Genomic DNA, 25322 nt, shown 5'->3' on the forward strand with positions numbered 1-25322 from the left:
TCGGGACGTACACTAGGAATCTCAACCCCTATTACAGTTCAGATTCTTAAATATCATTGGATGAGCCAGGTTTATAATACATCATGTTGCCACAATCCATTGAAAACTGTAAACCTCTGTAACAACCCTTAACAACCTCTCACGTCTTTTTGCTTTATTACAATCCTGCTAAGAAGTTCGATTTTGCATAGTGTATATAAGACACACCAAGCAGTTCTTCATCAGCAGAAGTTGATATTGAATTTAAAGCTAACTATGTATTCAAAATATAGTGTAAGATTATACTGCTCTTATGCCCATGACCAGGACGTTCAGTTAAATGTACAACTTCGAGAGAATAAGGGCAGCATCATAAAACTACACCAAAAAAACTGAAATAAATCAAAGGTAGGATGCAAGCACTGTAAGAACAGAGCATTTGCAATGTGGAAGGTGATACAGAGGTAAGAGCCTGCTTGTTTGGAGATTTATGAGATATAGAAATTGAGTTCAGGATGAGGCAGGCGGCATGATACAACACAGCATAGTGCAGCTACCGCAGAGTCTGTGACCTTCAACAGTGGAATACAGCAATGATCATTTTCAATTAAAGCGCTAAACCTTCCGGAGAGGGCCTTGGTCATGGCCTTTCATTGTGTTTATCCTTGAGGAGACTCTTCCTGGACATACTTTAGAAGACAAATGATGATCATGTCCACAGATCACAGACAGTGATACACACAGTAGAACAGTGGATGTGTAGAAATGAGGGACACAAAATGTGGATTGGGCCATTCAAGGGCCTGTCCCTCACAGCCTGAACAATGAGGTCACCACGTTCAATCCTGTTAACATCCCCTTGACATTACAGTTTTTACCAACTGCTTACACACAAAATCTTTTCATGTCACACGATTTTTGAAATCTCTCACTCAAAGTGAAAAACTACATGCCAAATCTTCAAAACCATAAGCTATTTCTCAGCCTTTGAATCAGTTTTCAATTGCATAAAACACTTTTTTCAAAACACTACACACAATTCTCTACCTAAAACACAAAGATCTATCAGGAAGTGACTTGCTTTCCTTTTCCAAACACAACCAATCAAAATGCTACACTTATTCACCAGGTCACACAGACACACTCCTCACATGTGCAAACACTAATTGCTTAACTGATCACTAACCAATCACTGCTTTACTTTAGTATAGATAGGCCTATAAATAGGTCAAAGGTCAGATTACCTGTTTTGAACAATGGATGCTAACAATGAACAGAGAGCAAGAGGAGTAGGAGGAAGAGGCAGGGGACGAGGAGGACGAGGAGGAAGAGGAGGAGGAGGAAGAGGAGGAGGAGGAAGAGGAGGAGGAAGAGGAGTAGGAAGAGGAAGAGGAGGAGGAGGAGGAGGAGGATGAGGAAGATGAAGAGGAGGAGGAGGAGGAGGAGGAAGAGGAGGAGGAAGAGGAAGAGGAAGAGGAGGAGGAAGAGGAAGAGGAGGAGGAAGAGGAGGAAGGGGAAGAGGAGGAAGAGGACGAGGGCAAATAAGAGAAGGAAGGAGAGCCATCTCTGATGAGATTAGGGCAACACTTGTTGATCATGTAATCAACCACGGTTTAACCATGAGAGAGGCTGGACTGAGAGTCCATCCCAACTTGAGTCGATTTACAGTGGCGTCCATAATTCGAACCTTCAGAAATGAGAACAGGTATGCAACTATCTAATGACTATTTTAGCATTATAGTAATGTACTGTAAAATACATATGACTGCATAGTATTGCATAAACGTTTGTAACTCTAAGCCATCCATTTACTGCACTGCATTGAATGAATGAGGTTGGTTATCATGCTGTACTAAATTTTTTTTTGTAAATGATTTACAGTTCCTATGCTGAACACATACTGTTTGAATTCTGTACAGAGTGGAAAGGCAAAGACATCATGGAGGACGAGGATGCTTGTTTACAGATGTACAAGAGACTGCAATTATAAATATGGTTTTGGCCAACAATGCAATTAGGATTCGAGAGATAAGAGAGCATATCTTGAATAATGACACCATATTCAACAACATCAATGCTATAAGCCTGTCGACCATACAACGCATCCTCCAACGGCACCAAGTGACGATGAAACAACTTTACAAGGTGCCATTTGAGAGAAACTCTGACAGAGTCAAGAATCTGCGACATGACTTTGTAGAGGTATGTATGCAACACTACTTCCAGTTCTTCAGACATACCATATTTACTCATCTGTATATAATTTTGTCTGTTACAGAGAGTATTGGAGATGGATGCCCATGTAATTCGCCACAAATTTATTTATGTGGATGAGGTTGGCTTCAACCTCACCAAAACCAGGCGCTGTGGACTAAATGTAATAGGACAGAGGGCAATTACCAATGTCCCTGGACAGCGTGGGGGTAATATAACCATGTGTGCTGCCATCACTCAAAACGGGGTCCTCCATCACAATGCCACACTGGGTCCGTACAACACCGGCCATATACTCACTTTTCTGGATGCAATTCACACAATGCTTGTCCCTGATCCAGATCAGGAGCCTGCTAGATTTGTGGTTGTGTGGGACAATGTTAGTTTTCACCGGGCTGTTCTGGTCCAAAACTGGTTTGCCACCCATCCACAATTTGTAGTTTTGTACCTACCTCCATATTCACCTTTTCTAAATCCCATAGAGGAATTCTTCTCAGCCTGGCACTGGAAAGTGTATGATCGCCAACTCTATGCCCGCATGCCGCTTCTCCAGGCAATGGAGGACGCATGTGGGGACATAGAGGTTGCCTCTGTCCAAGGTTGGATACGCCATGCTAGGAGATACTTCCCTCGATGTTTGGCAAGAGAAAACGTATCTTGTGATGTGGATGAAGTATTGTGGCCAGACCCAGCTCGGAGAAGAGATGAAGCTTAGCACTGGGGACTGCACCCCCCCTCCCCCCCTGCCAATTCCTGGACCGGGACCCCACACACAATTTACTGTATTCTACTGTAAAGAATATACTTTTGGTTTACGTAAATGTTTATAGTTTTGTTGTATGCTAATGTATACAACAGTAATGTTTGGCCTAATAAATATTTTCTGTTTCTACATTGCATTGGCGTTTCCGGTGTACTTGTTACCCCTCTCAGAAGATTACTTTCACTGTAGAACATTATATTGAAATGTAGATATAAGCCTATGAAAGACCAAAGAGCTTTAGATTTAGAACAGCAGTGTTTACATGGTATATCCAAAAATTTATTATTATGAAAGATGTCATGTTCATTGTTGTCCTTTGTTCTTTTGTGTACTTTTATTTACCTAAAATTTTGTCACATCCTGTTTTCCCTCCATGTTTTGTATCTGGGTTTTATTGGTTCATTGTTTGATTACTTTGATTCAGTTCTTGTTTGTCATTGGTTTTAGTTAATTATCTTGTTAGCCTGTTTGAGTTCTGTTTGTTGATTGGCCTTGTTACCCTTGTCCTTGTGTATTTAAACCCTGTTTGTTCCTTCATTCCCTTGTCGGTCGTTGAATGTTGTTGTACGTGAATGTTATGGTTGTTTCTCCTGCCTGTGGATGTTTTTCATGTTCATGTTGTTTTCCCCTCGTGGATATTTCTTTGTTCCTGTTGGTTTGCCCTCACTTTGATTATAATAAAGAACCTGCTTTTGGATCTGCACCTCCTCGTCTGCCTTCACTCCTACATTCGTTACAAAAGAAGTGTTTGCCATTTGATGCAAATGCTTCATTCTGACATGTGTTTATGGCATTTTGAATGCAGTGTTGCATTTTGAAGGAGATGTGAGGCATTTTGCATTTTGTGTGTGCAGTTTTGAGAATTGTGTGTAGAGTTTTGAAAAAAGGAGACTTAGTTTTGAAAATGTGTGTAAGCAGTTAGTAAAAACTGTAATAGCCTCAAACTGGACACATTCCTCATATGTATTTTTGATCAACGGATTAGGTCCACTATTGCTAATATGTAGTATACCAGATGTGGTTTACGATTAGGATCTGGATTGGGGTTTTAAAATTTGGGCTAGGAAGTAGGGTGGGGGCAGGGGTTAGGATTTAGGGCTGGACTTGGGGGTTTAAACTACTAGGAGAAACATTCAAGGTTGATGTTAGGTTGGCGTTAGGAATAGAGGTTGGGGCCGAGGGTTAGGATACAGGTTACATGAAGGGGTCATGGCTAGGACTTAGAATTAGTGGTTAAGGGTCAAGGATAGAATTTAGGGTTTAGGTTTGGAAGTTTGTGGTTGGGGTTGGCATCAGAGTTAGGTGAAGGGGTGGGTCATGGGAAGGATTTACAATTGAAAGCTAGAGTTCAATGTTAGCTCTTTTCCACCAACATGGTTCAGGGCTGGTTCCTGGACCGGTACAAATTCTCGAAATCTTCTGCGTGCTTCCACCGGAGAAAAAGCCATTCAGGGGTGGAAAAACTGGTTCCACACAGGCCCCAAAAGCTTGCTGGTCTTTACGCAGGAACCGATTACATTAGCTACTTATATCGCAGGAAACATGGATGAAATAAGCACTCTACTTGTGATATGGTCTTCGACTGAGATCCGAGAGAAACTAGAGAGATAGCAAAGAAAGAAAAAAAAGACACTACGAGGAGACACAAAAAAATTATGCATGCCGATGTTAAAAGCTGATCTTTGTAAGTTAATAGATTTGCAAATTTTGTTAGCTTTCCTTACACTCTTTTCATCTTATTTTGTGCATTGTTTTGTTCAATAAAGGGATTTTTGACCAGCTACTCACTAAGTTAGGAAGATCTTTGCTATCTGTTATGTAAACCGGTGGGAGTTGAGTTACAAGACATAAACATAATATTATGTGCTATGGCAAAACTCCAAATATAACCATCTGCTACACCAACGTTAAAAACTAATAAAATCTGACAGTATTTAGTCCTTTGCTAGATAAGCCACTTAAAGTTGATACATAATAAAGTAATTACACTACTTGTCATCTTGGGGGGTTGTATAGTATCAGGCAATCTTGTTGAGCAATGTAATTATGCTGTATTGCATTTCTCTACATGTTTACATATACCAATCAGCCACAACATTAAAACCCCCTGCATAATATTGTGTAGGTCCCCCTCATGCCAACAAAAAAGCGCCAACCCGCATCTCAGAATAGCATTTTGAGATGATATTCTTCTCACCACAATTGTACAGAGTGGCTACCTGAGTTACCATAGACTTCGTCAGTTTGAACCAGTCTGGCCATTCTCTGTTGACCTGTTATAAAAGTGTTTATGTAGCCTTCAGTTTTAACTTTTTTGAGGACATAAACCGAGTGTACTAACCGAGCATGAAAAAGCGAAAAGCAATAAAAGCTTTCTCGTATTAACCAGCTGCATCACACCAAACAATGAGGGATTGTGTTGATTGTTTGGTTTCACACTGAAAAGACTTGCCCACCTTGAAATCACATTGGTCCAAAGTCCAGCCCCTCATAACTGTACATTAAACATCAAATATACTGTCATACTGCACAGCAGTTTTGTGTTCAGTATAAACAAATTGTCACACCTGGTTAGGATATAGTGTACCACACACACAGACATATTACCTGGTGTCCCGCTCTGATCTGCTCCAGGACTTTATCATAACAAACCTCCTCCATGTCATGCAGCTGCTGGACCTGTGACAAGAACATTTACAAAAACAATTACAAACAATGGCTTTTCTATTTTTGAGTAAAATAAATTACCAAAAAATGCCCAATACTGGCATAGACTGATATCTGTTGGCTGTTGGGCACCTTGTTTGTAGTCTTGATGCCCACAAAGCTCTGGCCAAGAGGAACAGGGCGGAACCGACTGTCAAAGTAGAACAATCCAATATAAGGGTTCACATGCAGGAACGAAGCCACATCCAGGTAATTTGGCAGAGTTGCAGAGAGACCAAGTATTCTTATCATACTTTGAGTCGACTCAACCTACAGAAACATGGAATATAACAGGTGTTAGTCAATTTTAAAAAGGGTAATGCTTTTCTTAATGAAGGGTCTGTTGCATTCCTATAGACACATACTGAACAGCTAGATACATATGTGCTCGGTAACAAAACATTGTGAACTGCCTTTCTGTCTACTGCCTACATAGACATATACATTCTAAAGCAGCAACCTAACTGAAATGGAACGTAAAAGTGATCGATTTGGAATGTTCTACACCAGCAGCAACTCTTACTCGTGTAAAGCATGACAATTGTTTCCAATAGATTGTGCTGCTGGGCTATTCCGTGTCAACTAAATTTAAGAAATAAATGAATGATTATCAAAGCCAACATATTCATGTGATGGATTAATGCGTACTGTATAATACACAATTTTGTTGAGGGGGTCAAAATGACAATTTTGCATGAAGCCACATTGAAAGCCCCATATTTCTGGGATTTAAATATATATGGCCTTAAAATGTAGATTTTCTGAACAAGAACCTAAAATTATATTAAGATATGTTTAATAATTCTTGAGTTATAGGCAAGCCAACAGTGGAGAATTTTTGGACTGTTCTGAAGTCAACTGATTTTAGCAATAGACTTATCTATCTCTGCGTAAAAAAAAAACAAAAAAAAAACAAAATCAAATAATGATGTTGCCACCTTTCTAAGGTTATTTTGTTTACCTGAAGTTTTGCTCTAAAATTATAATAGAAAATTGTCATTTGGACCCCCCTCTGCAAAAATAATGATTCAGTAAAGATTGATCCACGGCAGTTAACATCACAGCTTTCATCACGTTTATCTTTCTTCAAAAATAAAACCAATCATTGAGGGACACTTCAGAAATTTGGTTCATTTCACATGAAATATCCCTGCTAGCATGTTGCTAAGCAAACAAATAAATACTCTAATAATCAATAAAACACACTGCACACTCACATATTGGGTAAAACAAATTACATTATGAATGTTACTATTTGCATTAATAACATTTAGGATTGAATGGAAGCTTGTTAACATGCATTCTGAGATTGTCCTTGCAAAAATAGGTATCTAAGAAGGCAGTATAGAGCAGCTGCTGTCTAACTTTTAGAAGAGTTGAGTCGGGTGTGCTCCTATGGTGCCTAAAACGTCTGTCCAGGTGTTTCTGCAATATGTTTAGAAACAGAACCATTTTTAGAGGTAAAGTATGTTCCCATTTATACCCACCACTGCAATTATATAATGAAGTGAGGATGACAGTATATGTAGCTGTCACGCTAATACTCATTTTGACAAGTTTCCACTGTCTTAGATTGCCAGATGTGCTATTTTGAAATAAATAATAACGTAAACAAATAAATAAATACCTTCTGAGAGAGAGAGAGCTATCTCTGGTGGTCCTGTGGAGCGGTTGACAGGTAAGATTGGTAAGGCCTTTAATATGATGCAGTAGCTGTCTGTCCAGCTAATCTAGATATCACACAGCAAGTCTCTATTTGTGGTACAAAGAATGATGAAAACACTCATACAGTCCTTTTCTCAGACTCTGAGAGAGCTCAGGTCACCTTGAGCAGACTAGCAGATTTATCCATTCATGAACTTCAGCTATACACAACTGATCTCTGGTGTCAGACACTCACCCTACAGTACAACACTGAGGTTTATAACTGTGAGGCAGGATTAAGGCAAAATCAGAGAATATGCTCAGGAAATAAATCACATCTACAGGCTTAAGATGTCCCACTAACATCATTTTGAGGCAATGCAGACAGGCTCATTTTCCAAACAGAAAATGTCTTCTGGTGCTAGCATGGTACAGTGAAGGTATAAGATGGCGATACCTAAGGTGTTTTAAATGTTTGTTTTGTTAGGCCACGTCCACACCACTATGTTTTAGTTTTAAAACACATTGAGTTTGCTTGTTTAAGTCTCTCATCCACAATGGAACAGCACTTTCCTCCACGAAAACACTCCGTTATTGCATACTCTGAAACGGATGACAAAAGCAAACTGAAAACTGAGTTTTCAAACAAAAGTCATTTAGTGTGGTCATGGCCTTAGTGTGTGCTTTGCTGTCACTTAGTGATAAAGATGCTGGGCTTTAGCAGGCAGAGGGTCACATATCCTAGCCAATAAAAACACCCAGCAGTCGATTAGTGAGTTTTCTCATGCTATCTCGCTCTTTTTTCAGTTAAAACCGATTTAACCCAAAAATGGACACGTTCACATGAGAATGTGTTTTTTAGCACCAAAAACAATGCAAGTTCTCACGTGAATGTGCAAGTGTGAACAAGCTTCTCGCATAGCACTCATGAATGAGTTTCATTGAAAAACCATATGCCATATGCTTCAAAACCCCTGAATTGTGTTCGATATCGACATCGAAACATATGGGTATATTTTAGTTATAATGTCGATTTTGCTTACATATAAATTTCTCTCCTATGCTGTTAAATATACAGTGGGCATTCTAAGTAGGTATATTACAACAACAAAAAAATAAAACTTTAAATCTCAACACGCAGTGAAAGGATGCAGAAACTTTTAGCCAATATTCTTAATCGCTAGTAAGTGACATTTAATAGTCAGTGGCTAATCAGAGACATATTTAGACGCATAGTGCAAACTTTGGTCTCATATGCGAGTGATATACTTGCATTGAAGAGAGTTGCACATATTGTAAAAGATCGATCTTGAGATTTACAAATCAATATCAAGATCTTTTAAATGAAGATTACGATGCATTGGAAAAACTACATTCTTACCCAGTCCTACCAGCTGATGTTAAGCCAAGAATGGGTTCTGTATGAATACTCCTTATGAAAAGCATCTAATCAATATGTGGTGGACATGATTGTAGTGTTATGATACAGGGCTTCTTTAAAGGGGTGTAATTTTTGCGCAACTAGGATTGCTAAACAGAAATGCACAAATAAACACTTTCCGAATATACCCAACTCCTCCCTGAATTGGTTGATAAACCAGATAGTCCTGCCCCAAACTCCTGCCAGGCCGCACAAATAAACAGAGCAATTTAGAAAGTGCATTAGAGCCGCAATATTTACACTTTTTGGGAAATCATAATATGAATGTATTACTTGCAAATCTCTGAAAGACGTAGCATGTCAATGAGGATCAGTGTTGTAGTCAAGACCACCTAAACCGAGACCAAGTCAAGACCAGACCAATGTGAGTCCCTCACTGCATGACATGCTAACGATAATATGTGGAACATACAAACCATAGGCACTCCTCAAATAAGTCTGAAAGATCCACATTCCCATAAAAACCCACAGAAAACATATGAAGATTCCTCTTCATTCACCTCTTTTATTGCCTTATGTGTGTGTGTGTGTGTGTGTGTGTGTGTGTGTGTGTGTGTGTGTCATTGTACCATGAGAAATGTCTTGATAAGGCAATGCAGAGGTGAATTTTCCTTTTTCTATGAGCAAACAAATACAAACAAACACTAAGAAGCTGAAATCAACTTAACCATCTTTATTCAACACTACTTTTCCAAGTTTTACCATCCATGGTAAAAATACATGGATGACTCTTCCCCTAGAAACCATCATTAAGTACAGAATATATCCAACAATTATTCAATACTTAAGTCTTCACTTTTCTCTGTCTTTTCTTAAACAATAGTTTTTGAACCAACAACAAGCCTTGTGTGCAATTTGCTAACCACATAGCTAAATCTAGAAAATAGAGCAAAGAATGCCAAACATAAGCAGCCTATTTAAAATGCAAATGTTTCATATAAGTGGAGGTGCATTACTCGGTCTCCACACTCTGCTGTCACATCTCTAGCTCTCTCACCCAAGTGAGGGAGTGTTACCGCAGCATGTAGCATTTATGTCGGAGCTGACATAAGCTAATGTTGATGTAACGTAACTTTATATACATTAGCTACATAGCTTTATGTGACCTGTCTCGTAATTGTTTATCACATGCTAAAACGTAACTTGGGAACAACAATTTGTCACTACATGCCCTGTCCCCACAGGGGACAACAAAATTAACACTGCATTAGCTACATTAAATTAGGTAGCTTGCGCACCTAGCTAGGTGGCAAATAGCTGGCAAGCAACTGAAACTAGCACCTTAAAAAACAGTAAATAAATAGTTAGCTAATATGTATAGCTAATATTCTCTATGAGTGAGGGGCGAAAGAGTTTAGGTACAGATGCTGCATTCAATTCACATTGGATGTGGGATATTCCACTTGATCATCTCGGAAGATGACGTTAAAGGAAACAAAACTGCAACGCTCCCGTTAGCTTAGCAGGTGTTTGACTGTCACCAGAGAGGTCTCCAAGCAACCCAATTCATAAACAATCTGCAAAACTAGCATTTGTGCTACAGGTGTACGATTATTAAAACAGAGTATAATTAACCATGTTTTTAAACACCTGCTACTCTGCTAACATTTGTTAAACAAGCTTTAATATCATGTTATGTAGAAACTTTGACTACTTTATCGATATTATTTAATAAAAGTGTATGTTTATTACTTATTTTCTACATCTTCCTTGGAGACGACAAGATTGTGTGACGTCACGCACATGCAGCTCAGTGAAATCTGAGTTAAAAATTTCCGCACGACTTTCCAAGTTGTAATTACGACTTCAAGTGTCGTTTCATTGCACTTTTCCCAGTAGGAATTTGGAAAATCCGACTTTACGAGTTGAATGAAATGCAGCAAGAGGCAGATTGCTAACGTTAGCTAGCTAGCTTTGCTAGCATCACTTACACTTAGCTTACCTTTCTTTATGCTTCCTTTCTAAGTGCCAATAAATGTTTGATGTGGTCTCATCTCGGTAAGCATTGCACTGCAGAATTTACATACTGCTGTGGGTTTTGTTTTGGGTGCTTTTTTGCAGATTAACTCTTCAACCTTTTTTCTGCCATGGCACACTTTTTACGATTAAAAAAAAAGCCTTGAGTTTGTGTAATTAATCAGTCTGTTGTGTCTATCAGCTGTGATGAGCCATAATCCTGAAGTTGTTTGTTTAAAGCTATTTCTTAGCTTTAGTAGTGTAGTAGTAATACGAGCGATCATGAATTGCTGTTCTATATAAACTCTGACAGATGTGGATTCACATCACCTAACTGGCTCATATTAAACACAAAAATGATAACTGCCACCACCTGCTGGCTAACACATGTAATGTAAAAAGAAATATGTAAAAAGACACACATACAGTAGCTCTTAACACATCTGCACTGCTCTTACACTTTAGTTTAGAATGGCACGAACACAAGCGGAGTGATACACACACAGTGAAGTGTCAGGAGTGCTGATGGTGTGAGACCATCAGTGCTCATGGAACGTCTCTCGTCCAATCAGATTCGAGGACCAGAACTAACTGTTGCATATAAGAAAATAGCTAAAGAATTTAAAATGCCCATTTCCACCATCCGGGCAATAATTAATAAGTTCCAGTTAACTAGATATGTTTAGAATCAGCCTGGAAGAGGATGTGTGTCTATCTTGTCTACACACATGATGAAGAGGATGGTTTGAGTGGCCAAAAATTCTCCAAGGGACACAGCTGGAGAACTGCAGAAATTTGCTGGGTCTTGGGGACAGAAAGTCTCAAAAACTACAATCAGACATCACCACAGGTTGTTTGGAAGGGTTCCACAAAAAAAAAAAAAAAAAAAAAAAAGCCTCTGCTCTCATTCAACAACAAACACAAGCATCTTCAGTTTGCCAGACACTACTGGAACATCAAATGGGACAGGATTCTGTGATCAGATAATACAAAAATAGAGCTTTTTGCCAGTAAACACCAGAGATGGGTTTGGAACACACAGAGAGGTAGCATATGGAAAATATCCCTTGCCCACGGTTAAATATGATGGTGGAACTTTAATGTTGTGGGGCTGTTTTTATGCCAGAGGTCCTGGACAGCTTGTTCGGATACATGGCATTATGGACTCAAATACCAACAGATAAAAAATCTAAACCTGGCTGCCTCTGCCCAAATGATCCAAAATCAACACAAAAATGGTTCACTGACCACAAAATCAAGGTTCTGCCAGGGCCATCCCAGTCCCCTGACCTGTACCCCATAGAAAACCTGTGGGGTGAACTGAAGAGGAGAGTCTGAATTTGAAGGATCTGGAGAGATTCTGTGTGGAGGAATGGTCTCAGATCAACCAGCATTATAGGAGAAGACTCAGAGCTGTGATCTTGGCAAAGGGAGGTTGCACAAAGTATTGAATAAAAGGATGCCAATCATTTTGGCACACACACACACACATATATATATGGAATGAAAGTTCAAAAGTATAAACAGTGAAGATATTTTTCACAACCTTCATATTTACCTGTCTGTGTATGTATATTCTGTATATATATTTATTATGAAACAAAAGACCACATCACAATTTTATAGTATTTTGGGGGGATTACTCGACTTGAGAGGCGTCTCTCTTTATAGTTGAACACAATAAGAATGCGCTGTGATTCTGAAAGGACACAGCTGCATCAACTCTTTGCATCAGCTCTTTGCCTAAGTGCACATTGCTGATGGAGCATTCCATGACAACTATAATACATTGTGCCCAACCACTAGGAGCTGTCAAATGTCCCTTCCTGCTGTTTGAGCTGCACTCTACATCAGTTGGGTCAAACTCACAGTGGAGTCCAATATAATGCACATCATATGGCGGGGGCATTCACTCCAAGTATTCACTGAATTATTGTTAGGTATGATGCATACAGATTTGATGCTGCTGTATTTCAACAGAGAAGCAAATCTGTAAAAGTAACTTATCCATACAGTTTGTTATTATTATTACTATTATTATTTGTAGTACTTTGTGATAATGTTCCAGTTCATTTGGCTTATCACAACTAAAAAGACAAGAGAAATGAGCATGTGTCCCAACAGCATGTGGCAACAGAATGAATCAAAATGTAAAACATTTTGTTTTATTCACTGAGTACTATAGCATTGTCATTCCAGAAATTATTCTCAGGAACACTGTAGATTTCTAAAAGGCGTCCTTAACATTTACATTTATGCATTTGGCAGACGCTTTTATACAAAGCGACTTACAGTGCACTTATTACAGGGACAATCCCCCCAGAGCAACCTGGAGTTAAGTGCCTTGCTCAAGGACACAATGGTGGTGGCCGTGGGGATCGAACCAGTGACCTTCTGATTAACAGTTATGTGCTTTAGCCCACTATGCCACCACCACTCTGGTCATTCGATGGTGGAATGACCTTTCTTAAAGTAAAGCTGTTAGTCTATGCATCTGATGACATGCCCATGGACTGTGCCTGAACATCACAAAAACAATGCAAACTGTAGCTGACCACTTTATACTGTACATTTTGTAAGACAAGTCTGACATTAATTAGTGGGTGGTTCTTGGCCAGAAGAAGCTGTCATGTTTACCAGACTTTATGCCTGTCAGTCAAAACTCTGGCTACAAGAGACTAGGTATGGTTGTACCACCCCATAGAAAAAGGTAAAAGCCATTTAATTAACAATCCAAACAACATTGTACAACTTTGTACATTTCATACTCCACATGTTGGGCAAACTTTTGTCCTCAAAAAGATATACATGAGAATCTAAAGTCTGTCTATGGCCATTCATCTAGGTTAATCTACAATTACACCATCCAAAACGGTCAGAAACCTAGTGTAACCATCGACAACCAACTAAATTTCACCGATCATATCTCAAAAACATCCAGATAATGTAGATGTGTACTCTACAACATCAGGAAGATAAGACACTTCCTCTCTGATCATGACACACAATCTTGTTCTGTCACTTGTCATAACTAGAATGGACTACTGTAACGCTCTTATTGCAGGCCGTCCTGCATGCGCAATTAGACCCCTGCAAATGATCCAGAATGCAGCTGCGCTTCTGGTCTTCAAAGAACCAAAGTGAGCACATGTTACACCACTCCTTGTCACTCTTCATTGGCTGCCGGTTGATACATATATCAGATTCAAGGCTCTGATGCTTGCATACAGAATAGTCACTGGGTCTGCTCCAGCTTACTTAATGATTCTTGCAGAACTACGTTCCCACCAGAAGGCAAATGAGTGGGGCCTTGTTGTACCAACACAAAGAGGCACCAAATCACTTTCCGGGACTTTTGGCTTCACTGTACCTCGATGGTGGAATGACCTTCCCAACAACATTCATGAAGCAGACTCCCTTTCTGACTTCAAAACACGGCTAAAGACAAAAAGTATCTGTTAGCTCTTGACCATATATATTTGGTAGCATTGCCTTTCAATTGTTTAAACAGGGTCAAATGGTTTGGGTAGTCTTCCACAAGCCTTCTCACAATAAGTTGCTGGAATTTTGTCCCATTCCTCCAGACAGAACTGCTGTAACTGAATCAGGTTTATAGGCAACCTTGCTCGCACACGCTTTTTCAGTTCTGTCTTAAAATGATCTAGCAATTTCAGGTCAGGGCTTTGTGATGGACACTCCAATAGCTTGACTTTGTTGACCTTAAGCCATTTTGCCACAACTTGAGGTATGCTTGTGGTTGTTGGCCATTTGGAAGTCCCATTTGCAACGAGCTTTAACTTCCTGGCTGATGTCTTTAGTTGTTGCTTCAATATATCCACATAATTTCCCTACCTCATGATGCCATCTATTTTGTGAAGTGCACCAGACCCTCCTGCAGCAAAGCACCCCCACAACATGATGCTGCCACCCCCCTGCTTCATGGTTGGGATGGTGTTCTTCGGCTCGAAAGCCTTACCCTTTTTCCTCCAATCATAACGATGATCATTATGGTCAAAAAGTTAAATTTTTGTTTAATCAGACCAGAGTACATTGCTCCTAAAAGTAAGATCTTTGTGCCCATGTGCACTTGCAAACTGTAGTCTGGCTTTTCTATGGTGGTTTTGGAGCTGTGGCTTCTTCCTTGCTGAGTCGATAGAGGACTAGTTTTATTGTGGATATAGATACTTGTGTCTACCTCTTTCCTCCAACATCTTCACAAGGTCATTTGCTGTTGTTCTGGGATTGATTTGCACTTTTTGCACCAAAATACGTTCATCTCTAGGAGAAAGAATGCATCACCTTCTTGAGCAGTTTGTTGGCTGCGTGGTCCCATGGTGTTTATATGTGTATGCTATTGTTTGTACAGATGAACGTCATACTTTCAGGCATTTGGAAATTGCTCCCAATGATGAATCAGTCTTGTGGGGGTGACATTTTTTTTCTAAGGTCTTGGCTGATTTCTTTTGATGTCAAGCAAAGAGGCACTGAGTTTGAAGGTAGGCCTTAAAATACATCCACAGGTACACCTCTGGGTACACCTCTATCAGAAGCTAATTGGCTAACTGTCTAAAGGCTTGACATAATTTTCTGGAATTTTCCAAGCTGCTTTAAGGTGCAGTTAACTTCTGTCCCACTGGAATTGTGATATAGTCAATTAAAAGTGAAACAATCTGTCTGTAAACACAATACTCGTGTCAAGCACAAAGTAGATGTCCTAAACGACTTGCCAAAACTACAGTTTGCTAAATATAACACACTCAACCTAAGAGCATGCAATAAATGTCTTGTTGCGGTGTAATCTCTAGTCTTGGCTAGTAATTTTCTATTGCTACTGGAACTTTGCAATGCAGCACTCTTTGTGCTACTGTCTCCTTAAAATGGATAACTTATGCTGTATCCTTCCTCATTTTGTAAATTGCTTTGGATTAAAACGTCTGCTAAATTAATAAATGTAAACTCTCTCTATGGGCTTCTTTTCTTTTTTCTTAATCATGTTGTAATACTGATACCTCTCTGTGTGTGTGATTAAAAGAAACACAAACCTCTTACTACACATTATTTTTATATATATATATATATATATATATATATATATATATATATATATATATATATATACTGTATGTATAGCCGACAATACTAACAATAATTCCAGCTAAAGTCATCAGTTGAAAAGAAGCCAGTCTTTGTCAGTCAGTCTTCAAACAGATTTTTTGTTGTTGTTCACTTCAGTTATAATAGGATATACTGAAGTCCACTTTTCATTCACACAATTCTTTTTTGGAACCCAATCAACTTAAATATTGGTGCAATTGGTAAACTATTATTATTATTATTATTAGTTGCTGTTATTGTTATTCATTAACTTTTATAGATTTATTATACTGTACAATAATAATTTATATTAATTTGTGGCTTCTTAACTTTGGCTTTTATTCTGGTGGATCTCTCAAGGAAGTCCTCAGAGTGTATGTAGCCTAGTTCACAGTAGTTTAATATGGTTCTCATTTAAAATGCTGTTCTCGATGCATGTGCTCTCTGAGCGGCACACATATTGTGATAGCCTCATGATAGCCTAGCGATTGCTATGAGTGTGTGTCAACAGGGCAGTACACATTCACTAAAAAGTTCTGCTAATGCAGACTATATTTTTACTTATTAAATGCAGCCTTTCACGATTCATAAAGCTATAGTTTGTCTTCACTCGTATTGAGTCAATACCGATCCAGGTCTCGGATCGGTGCATCCCTACTATGAAGCATTGTGATCGAGAGCTGTTTGAACCTGGCGTTGCACGACTTAACTTATGGTATGGACTACTTTTATGTTATTTGTGTGGATGTTTCTTTGGAGCTTAACAGCTCCTGACCCCTGAAAGTCATATGGGTTTGGAAAGACAAAGGTAAATAAGTACCTTTTGCATTTTACAAGCAGACTTGTAATCCTTGATCCACTCAAATCCAGAAAATGATATCTTGAAAAGAACAAATGAAGGGTTATGGATCAGAGAAGTCAAAGGTCATATCTTAAAACTATAAATGTTGTAAAGGGACGCTCATTTCATCTAGCACCATGTACGTGATACAGGAGAAATGATTTCTAAATGATGAAATTTCCTGCTAAATGTGCGGAAAACACTCCGTTTCAAGAGGTTATAAAATAAAAGCTTTCAGAACTCTATCATCACAGAGTCTGTCCTCTGTGGACTATGTGACATTTTAACAGAGGGTCCACTTTAAAAGACAGGCTCTTTCTTGTAATAAACGACACAGTGGAGTGCTCTTTTATGTCTGTGAGGTAACAGTAATGATGTGCTGAGCAGATATGTCTCACTGCCCTTGCAGAAGACGACAGTGATAGAGTGGTGTAAAGTAACAGCGTAAAAAAATACTGTACACATGCCAGCATTAGAATCATTTCTTCTGAAAGAACTTTGGCACATTTGCAAACATGACAATTTGGGTCAAAATGTTACTAAATAACATTTAATCTTCCAGGTATTTTTTGATGAATATAATCTATATCTGTGGCCCTCAACTCATGGGTTGCACAGGTCTGTCCTTGTGAACAACAGGGAAAACAATACTAAAGACAAATAAGAAAATGCAACTAACCATCTAATCATGCATCATTAGGATAGCAAAATAATTTTACTGGATGACTCATCAACTTTTAAAACTTTGTTGTCCAAGGCCATACGTCCAATCAAACTCCATGGTATTTTAGTGCAAATTCACTTGATTTATTCTAGCCAAATGAGACAGATGACAAAATACGACTCAGACTATGTTAAATACGGGTTTGCTCACATTGGGGATAAACATGATTTGTGGTACTGAATTAGTAGCTGCCGAGAGCTTGAATTTCGAGATATTTCCAAACATGCAATATTTTTGCATATTCTTGGCCCTATGCAGTTCATGGTAATGTTAACTTTCAATGTGTTATTTTATGGACAGTTTTGTTTACATTTGTAAGATGAACAGCTTTGGTACTGTTTTGGGTCACAACTTGATTCTGGGTTCTGACTTTCCCAAAGCAAAATCATTAGAGAAGCACTGATCTATATACAGGCTTTTTTGGGTGTACTATTCCTATGCCTCTATTAAAATATATCCGTACTTACCTCTTAAGAGAACAGATGAGAAATTATCATAATGCAACCATCCCACAATCAATTCTGCTTCCCTTGGGGAAGCTATATTTAGACTGCAATGAGGCAGACTATCTAGCTAAAATAAGCTTAATGTCAGCGTTTGTCAACAGCAATCAGTGAGACAGTCACAGAAAGAGGTGGGACTGTAGACAAAACATGACTTTTGGATTGTAAGATTCGACAAGCATAATATATCAACCTTGTTTTTGTTTTTCTTCCTTTGAGTAAATCTGTTCCTCCTCTCCTCCACCATCTTTTATTAATGATGCCCCTCATTTTGCTACTTCCACAGGCCACAATTTTGCTTACTGTGCAGAGGTCAATAATTCACAGTCTCCTTAAGACAGAAATACCTTCAAATTGTGTTGACTTTTGCCTCTATTACTGTGCACACACTGTAATTAAAATAAGAGACACAGGAAAACAGTTCTGCTGGGTTGCTGGGAGAATTTCATTCTGTGGCATTTATACATTCTCTTACTCTTTAAACAAAAACAGTATTGTCCGCCTCGCTGCTTAGTGTGACAAATCAATAGAACGGACCCATTTATTGTCGGTCGTATGAAAACAAATGTTTTAGTGGGAAAAAAAAGTCTAAACCACAGATATTGAGCCTTCAAAAAAAAGGAGTAGGTCCTAAGACTGAGCCCTGGCGAACACCCTTACTGAGAGGCAAAGGTTGAGGTTTATTGATATTTTAGGACACTGTGCTCTATGACAGTGGTTCACAAATTATGTTTGTTCAATATTGTAATAGTCACCAATTATGAAAATACAGTGTGGTGTTTGACAACAGCTGGCTGCTTTCAAACGCTCACATGCATAATGTAATTCGGCGCATGATCTATAGAGCGCTCATGTCTCATGGTGAATGCAGATGCGCATGTGAACAGTCAAATGCAATTTTGGTAAAACTGCCATGATATTAATACGATACGATATTAATGTAAACACAGCCGCTAATGTTATATGATAGCATAAGACGACGGGACAAAAATATGTGCCATCTTGATGTGATATTATTGTAATGGTTCATGACTTTAATTTAATTGTGTTCTTTAACAAAAACCTATTATAGGCCTTCACAAGTATCAGGGAATACTTTTATATGTTGAGTCCTCTTTTAAGCTTTGAAGTGAGTCATCTGTCACCAAATTTAATAGCTAATTATTAAAACATCTCCTGTGTTTCACATAAGAAAGTCATACAGGTTTTGAACAACATTAGAGTGATTAAATGTTGATTATTGAATCACATTACAGTTGTTTCTGGTGTAATTATCTTGCTATGAAAGAAATGTAACAACTCTAACTTAAATAATGTAAAAGGAGTTGTGCATTGTGAGTTGGTCTTTGGGTATTTAGACCATATTACTTTTTGTTATTTACCTATGTGACCTTGAAATTGACATGAAAAATTTACTTTTTTCTCAAATACTGAACCAATCCTCATAAGTCATATACTGTTTGAATTCTTAAAGTCTCAAGACTCAAACAGTGGTTTCCATTTAAAACAAAAAGTACAAATATATGAAAACCAGATGAAATTACAAGTATAAACACTAGGTGGCTGCAGAGAGCTATTTATTTATGGTTGAAGAGAATATGATTTCTAGATTGTCAAGTTCTGCATTTAGATATATATTTAAACATTATCAAATACTACTCTTGTCAAAGTTTAGCAATTAATTTGGTTTGTTTGTGGTTATTTTTGTCAGTTTTTGCAATAATGCCACAATATTATTAGTCACCCCTGAACATGGTGTTACAAAGAGAGGACATACAGTTGAAGTCAGAAGCTGGAGACTGAAAATGCTGCAATGATGGATGCAGCGACCTTGATGAAAAATGGGTCAAGACCATCAGACCTAGCAGATATGTGAAATCCAGACACTAGAGCTCCTTTAACAGCAGGAAGTCAGAGATAGTCTGCAGGAAGACACTCGTTATCAGCTGCAGACACAGCGTATATAAAGGAAACAATAGATGGACTAAGTGCACCTTTAACTGTAGCAGTGTTATGATTTAAAAGGTCCCCTACATTGTGTTCACTGCTCACTGCAAACAGAGTTGGGGACATCAGTTAAAGTCTAATTGACTTGACAACATTTGTTCATTTGGAATGGCATGCAACATCACAATCAAAGACAACACTTGAGTCACAAAGATTATAAGTTCTGGGTTTGATGACATAACATAATCATAAATGAATAATAATTGTTGTACTAATACAATTAGTACATCACCTAAATTCAAACGCACGATACATGACACTGATGAGTTACCGCTGGTAAGCTTGTTAGAGTTCTCCCATGGAATTTCTGTCAAATAATAATTTTAATAATTTCAAATTTGAACCCATTGCCACTGTCCTTTAGCTAATGATCACTCGACAATTCGGATAAAGTATTATCTAGTGGGCAGTGCATGCACTAAAAGCAGATCCAGACATTTGTCGTGTTCGCAATAGCATACTACCATACTACTATTTCTGCCATACAAAGATAAGACAGAAGCATTAAGAGTAGAATGGGTAGAATGTCATTCCGAACATGGCCATTGTCTGCAGCGCTTTCATATGGAGTTCAAAGTGGTGTCCTGTTGCAAATGTGGCCCTCAATTTCCTAATGTTGCCTAAGGATATAATTGTCATTAAATAGCCTTAAAAGGTAGAATACCCTACAGTTAGCATGCTAAGCTATCATTGCATGTAGAAAGATAACCATGTTAAACAGACCATTTCTTTTAAACTACAGGTGATGCTGTTCAAACTCTTCAGGTACCCTCAGGACATGATGTGGATGAAGCAAACACATTTAATTTTCATAAAAAAATTTAAAAAAAAGAGTTCAAAATAGAAAAGTAAATTAAATGGCAGAGAGGGAATGTGCGCGATGATACAAAATTCAGTATCGTTGGATTCCATATGACCCAAGCAATCCATATAAACAAAGCTCATGATTTAAGGACAAAAGGTTAAAAAACCATGGGCCAAAACAGACAATTTTAACATTTATTAACCCATGCGTGGCGCTGTAACCGAACTTGTGATCTGTACCCTCAGATCATGGTCCTAATGAAGCATGCAAAGTTTCATTTTGATGGGACAAGGTAGTGCCTCACTTCCTGTTTCACATCGACCTTGTTAACTTTGCATTGCCATAATGTCTGAAAGATAGTTCAAATCCATTTTTTTGAGCCATTGCTTGGGAAAGTCGGCAGTTAATATCATGATCCAAGACAGTGGCCACTGTAAAGGGTGTAGTATGCAATATTATTGGTAAATGCATGGGTGCTACCAAAGCAGGTGCTGGTGCCACATTTTCAACCGTCCCTTTGAAGGCTCAAATAAACCCTGAATGCGGCTCAGGCTAAAATGGAGTTTGACACACATTTTAAGCTATTCCTCAACCGACACGGCATTAATACGGGTATGCCATGGTGGGCTTGTGGACTCATGCATAACAGCACAGCTGCTGGAAAAATCCTAGGGGAAACACTGGTAACACACCATGCTACTTCACGTATCGCCCTACGACAGAATCGAACCGATGTCTTTCCATTCTGCAGTTCAGCACACAATCCGCTGCACCACACTGACATATGATAAACAGCCGCCAAAGGGACATACCAAGCTGTGAATCAGCACACCTAAACACAGTGGAGCACACTCAATACTAGGGCCCTATAATTTCCACGATCACGGAATCGCAGACGGAATCGCGGAATTGGCAAATTAACGCGGAATCTGGTTTACATTTGAAATGAAATTCTGTTTTTGAGTGGGAGAAGAACGTACGTCTGGGGGAAATGCACACCGGGGGATGCAAATCTGGGCGACACAACCCCTCCCGCGCCGTCATTTCAGCTCACCCTCCCCCATCAAAACAATGAAAAAATGGCGAAGCGGCTCTCCACAGCTCCGCTTTCGGCGAAAAAGTTGAGAAACACGACGCTAAGCCCTGAGTACAGAGCCGAGCAGTTCCCTCGTGACTAGTCCTACAACTTTACTTTTGATCAAAATTTTTGGTTTGTTACATGATGACAAAGTCAACTTTAATTGTATAACTCAGGGAGTACTTTCTGTATTTTGCCTTGTTTTTGATGCACTTTAATGTACTGTATGGAAAAGATGATTCTTTATGAAATACTTTATAATTCTGAAATTGAGAGGTCCTATTTTTTTACTTGAAAGAAAAAGCTAATGGAGCACTTTTATTTATAACCATTGGTTCATAACCATTAATATTTTGTTAGTACTTAGAGTGCAGTGTTATGTTGCATCATGCAGTAAAAGTACTGAGTAAATGTGATGTTTGTTACCTCAATAAATTTAAGGTCATTCCTGTTTTATTTGTGTACATTTTAATCATTAACATTAAAAGCACACTCTTTTTACGACTGAAATAACAGTAAAGGGTAAAAAAAAAAAACTGAATTCGCAAAAATTAAAATGGAAAAAACGGAATTTGGGAAAAAATAATACGGAATTTGGGAAAAAATAAAACGGATTTTATAGGGCCCTACAATACTCATGGCCCAGGGAATCCATAGGCACCAAGCTCATGTGTGAAAGAAATTATAATAGGTGTATTAGAACATTATTATTTATGTATAAAATACTGTAAGCTAGAAAATGCAATATGAGAGCAGTACTATGAGATAGATGAAATGGTTGACCAGTCTGTTTTCAGGCAGAAGACAATATCTCCTTGTTCATACTGCTAAGGGTCCGATCGTGAGACAACTTGTTTGCTCAAGGATATACAATAATTTCCAAACAAACATTCATAACACATTAAAAACTGTTCATATCACTTGAGAAATCTGCTGAGGTAAAATCACAAATAACTTGTTAACAACCTTAATAAGCCTGCAATGTATGTGTTAGGGAGAGGCCACAGAAGCTTCTCCCCCAGCCAGGTGGTATGAATGAAGCGCTGAGGAAAAGACTGTCCTGTAATGTGTTTAGAACACCCTCACTCGTGTGAATTCCAAGTGGAGAATTTCCATGCACGGTGGTGCAGCGGTTAGCACTGTCGCCTCACAGCAAGAAGGTCGTGGGTTCAAACCCTGGTTGCCCCGGCCTTTCTGTGTGGAGTTTGCATGTTCTCCCCGTGTCTGCCTGGGTTCTCTCCGGGTACTCCGGCTTCCTCCCACCATCCAAAAGACATGCAGGCTAGGTTAATTGGTGTCTCCAAAAAAATTGCCCTAGGTGTGGATGTGGATGTGGAAGTGAGTGTGAGTGTATGTCTGTCTATGTGTGGCCCTGCGATGGACTGGCGACCTGTCCAGGGTGTCCCCCGCCTTTCGCCCAATGTTAGCTGGGATAGGCTCCAGCCCCCCGCGACCCTGTACACAGGATAAGCGGTTGACGATGGATGGATGGATGGATGGAATTTCCATGCCACACAATTTTAAGACATACAGTTCAAAAGTTACTCTCCAAACTTTACTCTCAGATCATGGTCCTGATGAAGTATACCAATTTTCGCTTCAATAGGAGTTTCAAAGCATTGCCAAGATACAACCTCAAATCCATTTACTCAAACCAGCCCATCTGGGACCAACAATCATGCCATGCTCCAAATCACTGAGATCAATGATTTTATGTACTACAATGCTGCCACGCCATTGGATGATTAGATAATCACATGGATGATTGTTGGTGCCAGATGGGCTTGTTTGAGTATTTCATTAACTGCTGATCTCCTGGGTTTTTCACACACATGAATGGTGCCAAAAACAAAAAACATCCAGTGAGTGGCAGTTCTGTGGATGGAAATGCCTTGTTGAAGAGACAGGTCAACTGAGAATGGACAGAATGGTTTGAACTGTAAAAGTCTACAGTAACTCAGATAACCACTCTGTACAATTATGGTGAGAAGCATGTCATCTCAGAATGGAAGGGGTCTCTCAAAAGGGGATCATCATATTCGGAGATCCTTAGCATGAAAAAAGTTTGAAATGGTGAATGGTTGGTTCCTTTAAGATGCTATCTTCCTGTCTAAATGGGCATTTCTTGGCCATAATCAGCTGCTAAGTGGACCAGACTTTTTGGCAATCACTATAAAGTCTAGCTATGTGAGACTTGCTAATTTTAAATCATTATACAATGGCAAATCATGCAAGATGGTTTTAAAAGCTTTATACATACACCTCAGACAGAAGAGTGTTGAACTGTATTTCAACCATGACAACTCTTTGAATACATTTGCTGCTCAATTAGATATACATTTAATAATTTAAAACAGATCTAGACTGTGGTGCTGGGGAGGAGGTTGTTTTCAGAGGAAAAAGTCTTGTAGTGCACTGCATTACATCTTTTTTAGCCGTGAACAACTGAGCAATTTAAATCTTTAACAAAGAGAGAGTGCATAAGTTGATTGGCTAACAGATGTCAAAGGATCTATCAGCTAGAACCATGCGAGCCGAATGGCTAAACAGATCACGTCAAAGAAACTATCAGATTGGGCCATGGGGAGTTTCATGAGTGATCGCGACAGATTCAGTATATTGTATCGAAATCATGTTCCAAAATACTGATCAGAAAGTTTCCTTTTTTTTGGAGAGTTTTCCATATCTCTGTTGTTACCAACACATCAGGAGTAACTGATAGTTTCACTTGATAAGGTCTGTTAGTAAATGTTTTGTTTGTATAGAAGAAACCTAATTTCTACACACACACAAAGAAGAAGAAAAAAAAAAGATGTGAATTAGAATATTCAAATTCTCTGCAGCTAACAGCTGGCTGCAGTGTCATCATGACGTTTGCCCAAGTAACAGATTGTTATCTTTGAGTTTTTAAAATTGAAATCAACTTCAAAGATTGCATTTAGCATAATGGAGCTGAAGAAACTAAATCTGACATTGAAAATCTAGTGCACAGTATGATCTCAAGCAATAATAAGATGGGCTCTGCTCTTGAAGAGAACACTCAGCTTCAGTTAGCACTTCAAATGAGTAGAGTATGGACATGGTAAACAGCAGTTTCATTTGAAGCCACTTCCTTCCACGTATTCACCACTCAACGAGTAAATGGGGAAAAAAATAAAAAAATGTGTGATATACAAGAGAACAGGGACAAAACAACACTTTTAAAATCAAATAGTCTGTGGATTGTCTGAAGAACTAGTTGAATATCGGCCTTAATGAAGTCCTGTATAATAGGGATGATTTCGGGTTCATAATTTCATTCATGATTTTCAAGGGATGTTTAAGGGTGTTTCCAAACTCGGTCCATTTCAGGGGTCTGAGCATGGTTTGTATGACTTTTGGTCCATATGTGAACAATTCAAATGATCTCAGTCTGCTTTTTTAAAAGTCCAAAACAATTTGTTGCTGAGATACAGTTTGGCTATTGTTATTTATAGCTTCTAAATTTGGATGAAAACGATATTTGATATTATATTATTTGATTTCTTAAAAGAAAAAATGCAATACTGCTGGGTCTCTGAGGGTTAA

At 38.7% G+C, this 25322-nt stretch overlaps 1 protein-coding gene across 2 annotated transcripts in view; it reads right to left on the reverse strand.

Moving 5' to 3' along the window:
* Nucleotides 1-25322, reverse strand: part of ascc3 (activating signal cointegrator 1 complex subunit 3) — a 275425-nt gene that overhangs the window by 126931 nt on the left and 123172 nt on the right. For both annotated transcript variants that reach the window (XM_052144464.1, XM_052144465.1), the window contains 2 exons: nt 5756-5932; nt 5564-5635 (listed from right to left, as the gene is read on the reverse strand). In XM_052144464.1, the coding sequence (XP_052000424.1) occupies nt 5564-5635; nt 5756-5932 (249 nt within the window). The remainder of the gene's footprint in view (nt 1-5563; nt 5636-5755; nt 5933-25322) is intronic.

The sequence above is a fragment of the Xyrauchen texanus genome, chromosome 15 (assembly GCF_025860055.1).
Source record: "Xyrauchen texanus isolate HMW12.3.18 chromosome 15, RBS_HiC_50CHRs, whole genome shotgun sequence".
NCBI lineage: Eukaryota > Metazoa > Chordata > Actinopteri > Cypriniformes > Catostomidae > Xyrauchen > Xyrauchen texanus.